Source organism: Rattus norvegicus, chromosome 17 (genome assembly GCF_036323735.1).
Source record: "Rattus norvegicus strain BN/NHsdMcwi chromosome 17, GRCr8, whole genome shotgun sequence".
NCBI lineage: Eukaryota > Metazoa > Chordata > Mammalia > Rodentia > Muridae > Rattus > Rattus norvegicus.
This window is the reverse complement of record NC_086035.1, coordinates 29,152,360-29,162,456: the sequence shown is the minus strand read 5'-3', so window position 1 is coordinate 29,162,456 and position 10,097 is coordinate 29,152,360. Positions and strand designations below refer to the sequence as shown.

Genomic DNA, 10,097 nt, shown 5'->3' with positions numbered 1-10,097 from the left:
GTCACCAAGCGCTCCAATCCTGCTGCTTCCTCTTATTCCAACTTACCCTGCTCTGTGGTAGGCAACACTCTGTGTATCACAGGATAAGCAGCTAGTGTACAGGGGCCACAGCAGAGCAGAAAGCCAGCCAGCGCAGAGAAGCTAACCACCATAGCAAGTCTGGGGGACACGTAACCCTTTACGATGAGGAAACATGGCAACAAACAAACAAGGTGTGGCTCTAAACTTTGCATTTTTTATGGTGGGCAGTCATCATTTGCTCCAACAGCCATCTGAAGCCAATAGTCCTGATTATTGAAAACAACAAAATTGTACAAGTGCTCTCCTCCTTTGTGGAAGCCGTGTTCCTTCTCCCTCCATGCAACGGGGCTGTCTGCAAAGCCTTGAACTGTCAAGGTGACCCATGGAGCCAACTTCGGTTCATCAAAGTAGTGACTGAAAAAGAAAGAAAATTCTTATAAACAAGAGGTCAAGAACATCCACAATAAAGAAATTGTCAAATGTTCTAATTGAACTGAGACTCTATTTTGATTTCTAAAAACTAGGCTATGTGAATTAAATACTTGGTGCTACATTATGAGTTTCATAAAGATTAACTAACATATCACTCAGAAGACAACTGCAGTAGCCTGGAAAACTCACTTAAGCCAGGAAAATAATCTCCTCCCTGCCCACACAACATGATAGCCTCCCTTCTACTAATGTGGGTTTTGTTTGTTTTAAAATATGTGTGCCTGTGTCGGGGTCAGAAGAAAACTTGCAGGTCCTCTGTGGATCCTGGCAATCAAAGTTAGGCTTAGTGTTTAACACTCACCTACCATGCTCAAGGCCTTGAGCTTGATTCCAAGCATGGAAGGATAAAAAAGAAAGTAACCTAGGGTCTCTTTATGGGTCTACGTGTCTTAGAATTCACAATGTAGCCCAGGCTGGCTCTGAACTCATCCACCAGCCTCTGCTTCCCAAGTGCTGGGATTAAAGGCATATACTATCACACTGGGCTCCTACCTAATTCTGAATGAAAGACTTTGTGTAATTCTTAAACATAAGATAGATCGTAATTTGTCCCACTGAACGTTGAAGTGTTTTCAAGTAATGTTATACTTTTGCATAAAGATGGCTCAAAACAGAACCAGGAAAATGTGCAGCTTGGTGCAAGAAGCCTACAGAGGCTCTGCTTCCTTTTCCCACAGGGTTAGGTACTTTCAAATCTCATCTTCTTTATCAGCAAGAATAATTATGTCAGGCCCCAAGAGATGGCCCAGTCGTTAAAAGCACTTACTTCCAGAGGACCCAAGTTTGCTTCCCAGCACCCACATGGGTAGACGTACAGGTGCCGATTAACTCCAGCCCCGGGGAGTCTGAATCCCTCTTGGGGCCTGCAGTGGCACTCAAATACACACGGACATAAATAAAACAAATCTTAAAAACCATAAGATTTGTGTTGTTGTTTGGCTGTCACTATATACTTTGAGCCAAACAATGAAAAAAGGGATACATTGGAGGGGCCCTGCCTTGTACTGACCACACTAACTGAGGTGCTGAACACGCCCATGTAGCACCAACAAGTGAGAGACGTAGTCAAGAAGAGTTCTCACCACAGCTGTTCCAGAAGGACAAGTATCTTCTCTGGCAACACGAAACCTGTGATTGTACACAGACAAGCTTGGGCTGCCACTGTGTTTGGCTGTGGACAGCAGTAGGTTGATATGAAATTATGAGGTTCATTATTTCTGCCATGAAAAGGAAAAGGAAAAGAGTATTTACAACCACTGCATAACCACATCCACAGTACTGAACTCATACTGAACACAAGCAATGAACTCCGGCGTTCATATACCCACAGGTCCGCGTTGCAGAAGACGGCACCAAGCCAGTCGAAGAACTCCAGGGCATTGCAGGCCTCCTCCGGCTCCCCTGCAAGGCTGCTGCTCTGAAGCACTGGGCACTGCAGATCTCTTACTGTGCTCAAGGCCACTTTTGGCTGATGCTCCCGAATTTGGTATTTGGAAAAGTATGACATCATTGTTGATTCTTCTGTACCTTAAAACACACCAGGCGAGACCGAGGCAACATTGTTACAACTTGTCTTGATTCAACTCCATTCCCCTTTCCTTTTTGGGTTGTTTTTGACACAGGCTCTCAGTCTATAGCTGGCCTCCAATGTATGCGCCTCCTACCTGCTCCCCTTCCCTTTATAGGCATGTATCACTATGCCCAACACCTTTCTCGCTCCCTTTTGGGTTACAACGAACAGATAAAATTAAAGGTAAAAGGTTAAAGGTGGGGTGAAACTGATGCCAGGCAGTGCTAGTTGCTTTCCACTGCTTATGCTAAAATACCATGAACCCTTTTCACCTTTCCTGGAAATTACACGACGCCTCCAAGTCAAACCCACATTCGTTTTACTTGCTTTAACAAGAACATCCAAACTTTGTATATAAACCCCAAAGTATTCCCTATATAGGGATGTTAGTGAAGTCTACAGAAAGAAGTTTATTTGTATAATCTAATAGGAAACAGCAGAGGAACTGAATGATAGCAGAAGCCCATGCTCATTCCTGTGAAGACCCAGGAAAATCTAATCTATCTTTTCTAAGAAGTTTGTGCAAGCAACAGCCTTGGGAGATAGAAAAAGACGGCCCCTCTAGAGCAGAGGACAGGCTGGCTTACTGTCTAGTAACATAGTGATCCCCTACCATCTGTGGGCAGAACAGGAAGCCTTATACTCCCACTATAAAAGGACTGGGTTCCTAAGGCTCTACCCCCCTGTTCTGTAATGTAACCTATGTTACATGCACCAACTCTATGACACGCTATGCCAAGTGGGATTTGGTGAACTTATTCAAATGCTGATTCTCCTATTTGCTGATTAAGTCTAGGTGCCAAACTGGATTAGTGGTAAAGTTCATTTCTAGGTGTGTCTGGGAGGATGTTTCAAGAGGAGATTGGCATGTGACTTCATGGACCAGGTATTGGAGCCCCACTCTCACGGTGGATGGTCATGTGGGTTATTCCAAATGCTGGGGCCCAGAGAGAACAAGGCCAAGTCAAGGTAAAATCACTCTTCCTCCTGGAGCTGAGCCACCGGGTTTCCTGTGCTCCTGGATACAAAGCTCCAGATGCTTAGGCCTTTGATCTTGTCCTGAGAGTGACAATATCAGCTTGCCAGCAGAGGGCTTCCTGACTTGTCTATAGCTACTACTGTGAGAAATCAAATCCTTCACCCTTTGACCCAGGACTTGCACCCATGACACCTGTGGCTGACTTTGCTGGCTGGTAGAAAGTGTGAAATCTCTGGACCATCCTTAGTTTCTCTGGTAGTAATTGGTAGTTTAGGAATAAGAAGCTACAAAAGGGCTGGAGAGATGGCTCAGAGGTTAAGAGCACTGACTGCTCTTCCAGAGGTCCTGAGTTCAATTTCCAGCAACCACATGGTGGCTCACAACCATCGGTAATGGGATCTGATGCCCTCTTCTGGGGTGTCTGAAGACAGCTTGCATGGACAGTCCTTGGAGACTGTTGCTAACTGACAGAAACATCAGTAAACATCTTCCCCTCTTGTGTATCTGCTGTATGTAGAAGGAGGAGAGGCATTGTGCATTATAACATTTGGACAGAGAGAAGCCATGTTGGGCCAAGAGTGTTGAGGAACTTCCCATGAGGAACAGACAGCTGTAGAGTTCCAAAATGTACTTTGTTTCCCTGTCCTCCGAAGGGCATCCTACACCACCATAATTCCTAATGAATTCATTACAACCTTGTAATGGGCCAAAGATACACTTCCAAAAGGAGCAATACGTGTAGAAGTTGTAAGCAAATTAATATACTTGATGAACATTAAAGCTGGTGCTAAATTTAGTATTCTAATCAATTAAAAGTCATAACAAATGGTATCTGCCTGGGTTACTATCCTGTAATAATGATAAACAGATCATACACATATAATTATAGTTGATGCTGATTTAAAATTCTAGCTAAGCCTTTTTAATGTAAGCAGAGGGAAAGAAGAGATAGATTACAAGTTAGCTACTCGGAAGCCACTGTGAAGCTCTCTAGATCTGCAGAAAACCCAAGAAAATTGGGACAGATGGCTTCAAAACTCCCCCTGAGCTAAAGTGCTGAGGACATCTGGAAAGCCAGAGAAGCTCTGTCAGAATGCCCACAGACCTGTGTAGACAATATCTCCTGACCATGGCAGTATATCACCACTCGATCTCCATTACACCCAACAGATCTCAAAATCATTGTTATCGTTGTATAATTTACACTTCATACCTGTATGATGCCAAGCCAAAAGGAAATCAAACTTCAAAGGCTTCTTTTCTTTGAAGGACCAAGATATTCTTCTGTATTTCTTAGAATCCAGGTTAAGGGATAAATCCATTAGATCAATGGAAATGACTTAAAGTAGAAAGAGAAATATTTTGTTTCATTCAGATCATACAGAGTTTACATTGTGGAGAAACGTCTAAAGTTTTGGTAAGTTTGTGAGTAGTACAGATTATTTTGTTCTTCACCTTTTGACTTCCTCAAAAACATATCCCTCAGCGGGCTATTTCTAGTGCTGAGAGCTGAAAACTATAGTTGTTTAAATACTTAAAATGCTTCCTAGATCAAAGATCCAGGGCAGAGGTCTTCAGGAGATCAACTTCAATCTACCCGTGTCTGTGGTAGCCTTAGTAATTGATGTCCATACCAGACAGTTTCCTCAAAACCACCTCTTCACCTGTGAACTTCCTCCGGTAATCATAAAGAAACTGTGTACAAACACACCACGTTGTTGCTTTCCCCTTCAAGCAAGGGGTAGTCCAGTCCTATAACCCTTATTAAACTTGGTGTACAGCCAGAAAGGAACAATTTAACAGTACCAACTAATCCCCCAAGAAGTACAACCAATAGCTCCTTGAGTCAGGATTTCAAAGGCAAGAACCCTACTTTTCTGAATAGAGATCAGAGGTAAGGCAAACATTTACGTTTTATTATAAGAAAACTGACTTGCTAGACACCAATGGTGCACGCGCAATACTTACTAAACCTCATACTTTTTCTGCCAGAATACCGAGATGGATGGCCTTGGAGTCCAGTCTCTTCATAAGTATCTTTATCCAGTGATAAAATTAATTTCCCTACAAATCAAACAATAGCTCCTATAATAGAGAAGTTAAAATACGGCTGATGTTCTCTCTACAAAAGTTAGGCGTCAGAGCGGCGAAATGTCAGTGTAAGAACACGTGAAGAAACTATCCACAGCACATTGATACTATCAAGCAATGTACCCAACTAGTCTGGAACTTTGCTCTGTAGCTGAGGCTGGGCTCAAACTGGTGGCAATCATCCTGTTTCAGCCTTCCGAATACTGGGACTGCAGGTGAGAGCCACCAGGCTTGGTGGTATTGTCTACCACATATACATATGTAGATATTACAACAGCAAAACTACAAACAACTAAGTTTGTATAAAGGAAGAAATAAACTGTGGTCTGTAAATTACTCCAGATATCTTCTTTAAAGTTTAATTTAGATTAATGTACTTGTATGCCTGGTTGTAATTACACCAAAGAACCTGCCAACATCAGAAGAGGATGTCCGATCTCCTAGAATATGAGTTGTGAGCTGCCATGTGGGTGCTGGGAACTGAATCTGGGTTCTCTACAATGACAGGAATCGTTCCACACTATTGAGCCATGTGCCCACCCACCCCCACTTCAAATACCTTCAAAACATTTAAAAGCTTTATGTTAAAGCCAGGTAGAGATGTGCTGGTTCGTGTGTGCAATCCCAGCACTTGGACAGCTGAGGCAGGAGGAAGGAAAATCTGAGGCCACTCTGGTCTAAGTGGCAAGATCCCACCTCAAAAAACGTCTAAGTCACAACTATATGCATTGAAGCAGGAACGTGTCTATGTCATAAACTCTGGGAAATAAGACTACTGAGAAAAAATGTCCACCAATGTGTAAAAATGTTACGCTTGCTGGTGCTGGTGACACAGGTCTTCAATCCCAACACTCATGAGGCAGAGGCAGGTTAAGGCCAGCCTGTTCTACAGAGTGAGTTCCAGGGCAACCAAGGTTACATAGAGATACCTTGTCTCAAAACAAAACAAACAAAAATATGTATGCTTATAAATTCTTAAAGAATAAACATCAAACCGTGCCATCTAAGAAGAAAGTCAGGGGCACAAAGATGGGCTTCATTTTACTCTGTTTAAAGCTATACGACTTGACTTTTTAAAAAAATTATTATTTTATTACTTTTATGTGTGTGGGTGTTTTGTCCTCATGTTATATCTGTGCACCATGTATGTACCCGGTGCCTGTGGGACCAGAACGGGGCGCTGGGCTTACTGGAACTAGAGTTACAGACGGTTGTAAGCCACCAAGTGGGTGCTGGGGACTGAACTCTGGTCCTCCGGAAGAGCCACCAGTGCTCTTAAATGCTGAACCATCTCTCTACCTTCCTTAATTTTTTTTTTAAAGCAGTGCTATTTCTTTTCTAATGAGGAAAGGAGAAAAAAAATGAATGCTGTCACCATTTGGTAGGAGAGCAACAGTATTATCCTCATCAATACTTGTATTGTACGTTAATGCAGAGAGTGAACCTGTAAGAAAAAGTCAAGAAAAGTCATTAGGTAAATAAAATAGCACAACATTTATTTATGAATTATTTTCCCATGACAACAAACTTCCAGGTAGGTAACAGTCAGTATGTAGCACAGCTCTAACGCATTCAAAAAACCCAATACACCCCAGAGATAAGTTGGAACACACACATATGCTATGTTCCAGCTAGATCACCCCACTACTCAGGTCACATTTGGGGTCTTTTTGTGAGAGTTTACTTGCAGACTAGAACCTATAGTCTTGGGGATTCTAGCAGAAAGGTGTGCCACAAAGAGGCAAGAGGACAAAAGTTTGATGTAAAGTTCTAAGTTAATATTCAGAAACCATTTGAGCAAGTTAAAATTTAAAAACTTCTTCATGGTCATCTGTAGGGATTCAACCTATTTCACTGAGTTATTGCAAGGGCTAATTAAATTTGGTAAGATATTTAGCTATCACATAAAGAGGACACAGGAAAGAAAACGACAACACTGATGGATAGAGAAGGGACGCATGCAGCTGACCACATGATCTATCCTCCACGGGCCCTTTTACAAGCACACGAAGAGCCCCAATATTTTCCTGAGGTCTTCCCATAGCTCTCATTCTGTTTGTTCCTATGAGACACTAAATGCTTCCTCTTACCTTTCTTTACAAAGGTGTTGATGAATTCATGTGTAATTAATTCATGAAGAGGTAACTTCTTCACAGAGTAATAGGGTCCCATTTCCATGACCAGGTCTTTTAGTTTTTTTGATAGCAGCCCACACTCAGGAATAAGAAATGAAACCTATTAGAATGTAGGAGTACAAACAAAGTTATATTTTATGAAGATTAACACTATGGTTTTAGAAATGGAATATCAAAATTGCTAGTTATTCCTTCACAAGTTTTGGTGGGACATACAAACATGGGTAACGTGAAGATTTGAACATGCTTGGTCCAGGGAGTAGCTCTATTAGGAGGTACGGCCTTGCTGGAGTGGGTGTGGCTTTGTTGGAGGAAGTGTGCCATTGTGGTCATGGGCTTTGAGACCCTCATCCTAGCTCCCTAGAAGCCAGTCTTCTCCTCCTAGCAACCTTCAGAAGAAGATGTAGAACTCTCAGCTCCTCCTCCTTAAAATCATGCCTGCCTGGACGCTGCCATGTTCCCGCCTTGATGATAATGGACTGAACCACTGAATTTGTAAGCTAGACCCAATTAAATGTTGTCCTTATAAGAGTTGTCTTGGTCACCGTGTCTGTTCACAGCAGGAAAACCCTAGATAAGACAGATGTGTGCACAAGCACACACAACACACACACACACACACACACACACACACACACACACACACACACACACACAGAGTCACCTCCACACACGCCCCCAGGCCTCAAGACAGGGTTTCTCCGAGTAACCCTTGCTCCTTGCTGGTCTGGAACTTGCTCTGTATATCAGGTTAGCCTTGAACTCAGAGATTCACCCATCTCTGCCTGGGTTTAAAGGTGTGCATCACCTAAACTTGCTAGGCAACAATTCTTTTAATCTATTAATCTCAGGCAAACAGATATTTGACTATTCAAGTTTTTTATTTCTGTATCTCAATGTGAGGCAAGAGACTAAGCAGAAATATTGTAATTGAAGTATTATTTGAATCTCATCTTTTGCATATAAGTAGTATATCTTATGTCCTTCACACCTTATATTCAAAGAAATAGAGGATAATTCAACAAGTCTTGATTTGCTTACTCTGGAGTCATGAAATCAAAGAAACTGCTCCTGAGAACACAAGGAATTTAGGGACATTCAGTTAGTAAGAAGTTATATAGAAGGAGAAGTGCTCCTGGAAGCTTCCATTTCCTAGACATACATCTCTGACCGCAGGCATAACTTTCAACCAAAGAGATGTAAAATCCGCGCGGATTTCAAATGATCCCCAAGCGCACATCTAAAGTCCGTTCCGCAAAGCTCCAACAACCAGCCTAACCTGTTCCTTACGGACAAAGACATCAGCTAATTTATCTGAGAAACCTATCAGGCCGATATTTAAGGTGTAAAATGCTTAAGCCCTTATCACCTTAAGGTAAGTGTTTTTGGAGTTCCTCGGTTGTCAAACCGCGTGATGCTTTGGAAAGAGTCACAAGCTGATTCACAGAGAACTGCACAGACTTAGGGAGCAAGTCGGCTACGTGTTGTGCAGGTTGCATTCCTAACTCCTCCGTGCCTGCCCGACCCCCGCATTGAGTTACCCAGGGTCTCAATCTTGAACCAACCAGCCAAATTCACAAACTAAAACTCCGCTGTTCCTCATAGGACCGAGCGCCACCCTGCGTCTGGTGCATGCTGGGAATTGTAGTCCTATACAGTGCCAAGCAAGGCAAATAGCAAAATGAAGTGACTACAGTTCCCAGCATGTCGAAGGACGAACTCGGCCCACCCTCTGAAGCCGAGGAGGTCTTGCCGGGTGATGCACGGCGTGATTCTACCTTAAATCTCTCCAGCCCAAGGGAGACCGGGTGGACCTGACTCACCCTGTAATTATGATAGTGCGTCTCCACGAGATGCTTATGGCGAGACTTATCGTGGCCAAAGTTGGATTTCTCACAGACCAGTAAGTGCCGAGGCGCCTCCTGAAGCCTGCGCAGCGTCGCCATGTTAAGGAAGTGTCCAGGCGAGCCTCTCCTCCCGGCCCGCCCCCTCGGCCCGCCCCTTATCCTACCATTCGCCGCTTTCTGACTACGCCCCTCCCTCCACCACGCCCCAACCCTTCTTTCCTTCCCTCTCCCTTTCCCTTTCGGTCAACTCCTGGGGGCACTGAGTCTGAAGGTTCTCAAGAACCTGGCACGTCCATTCTATCCGACAGAGTTTTTCCCTGGAGGAACAGTGCACATACCTGGGATGGACCCAGAGAAGGCCTGCACCCTTCCACCTTATGAAAAAGGGGAAGATAGGACAGAGGAAAGGCCTAGTACAGTCAGAAAATTCATTTGCTGTGCGGCACACTGTTTTCCTGGCTCCTCACATGATCTGGTTCCTAATGCTCACCCACCCTTAAGTTCCCACGGAGCCTTCCCAAAAAGGTATAGGAAATTGTGGAGGAAGATAATATGGCATTTCTGCATTTTCATTTCCAACAGGACTTCTTTGCTTTGTTTTTCGATTACTTGATTCATTTTTTTTTCATTTCCAACATTACTATTTTGTGATTTTCCCAAAATCTCAGTTTCTTTGCTGAATTGTACTTCCATGTACACTGTCGCTGTCTTCAGACACACCAGAAGAGGGCATCGAATCCCATTACAGATGGTTGTGAGCCACCATGTATTGCTGGTAATTGAACTCAGGACTTCTGGGAAGAGCAGTCAGTGCTCTTAACCGCTGATCCATTTCTCCAGCCCCCATAGCTAATTCTTTTTTTTTTTTTTTTTTTTTTTTGGTTCTTTTTTTCGGAGCTGGGGACCGAACCCAGGGCCTTGCACTTCCTAGGTAAGCGCTCTAACCACTGAGCTAAATCCCC

The 10,097-nt window shown here is 43.4% G+C and overlaps 1 protein-coding gene across 2 annotated transcripts; it reads right to left on the bottom strand.

Annotated features, from left to right (window-relative positions):
- Nucleotides 1-215: 215 nt before the first annotated feature.
- Nucleotides 216-9,254, bottom strand: Rpp40 (ribonuclease P/MRP subunit p40). 2 transcript variants are annotated; one of them, NM_001399354.1, is made up of 8 exons: nt 9,112-9,254; nt 7,244-7,388; nt 6,529-6,597; nt 5,031-5,126; nt 4,276-4,401; nt 1,842-2,040; nt 1,596-1,730; nt 216-435 (listed from the first exon to the last, which is right to left on the bottom strand). In NM_001399354.1, the coding sequence occupies exons 1-8, from the start codon at nt 9,232-9,234 to the stop codon at nt 237-239; spliced, it is 1,092 nt and encodes a 363-aa protein (NP_001386283.1). In that variant the 5' UTR covers nt 9,235-9,254; the 3' UTR covers nt 216-236. The 2 variants fall into 2 exon arrangements, with proteins under 2 accessions (NP_001386283.1, NP_001013073.1); NM_001013055.2 differs by lacking the exon at nt 9,112-9,254 and adding an exon at nt 8,658-8,902.
- Between the last annotated feature and the right edge of the window lie 843 nt (nt 9,255-10,097).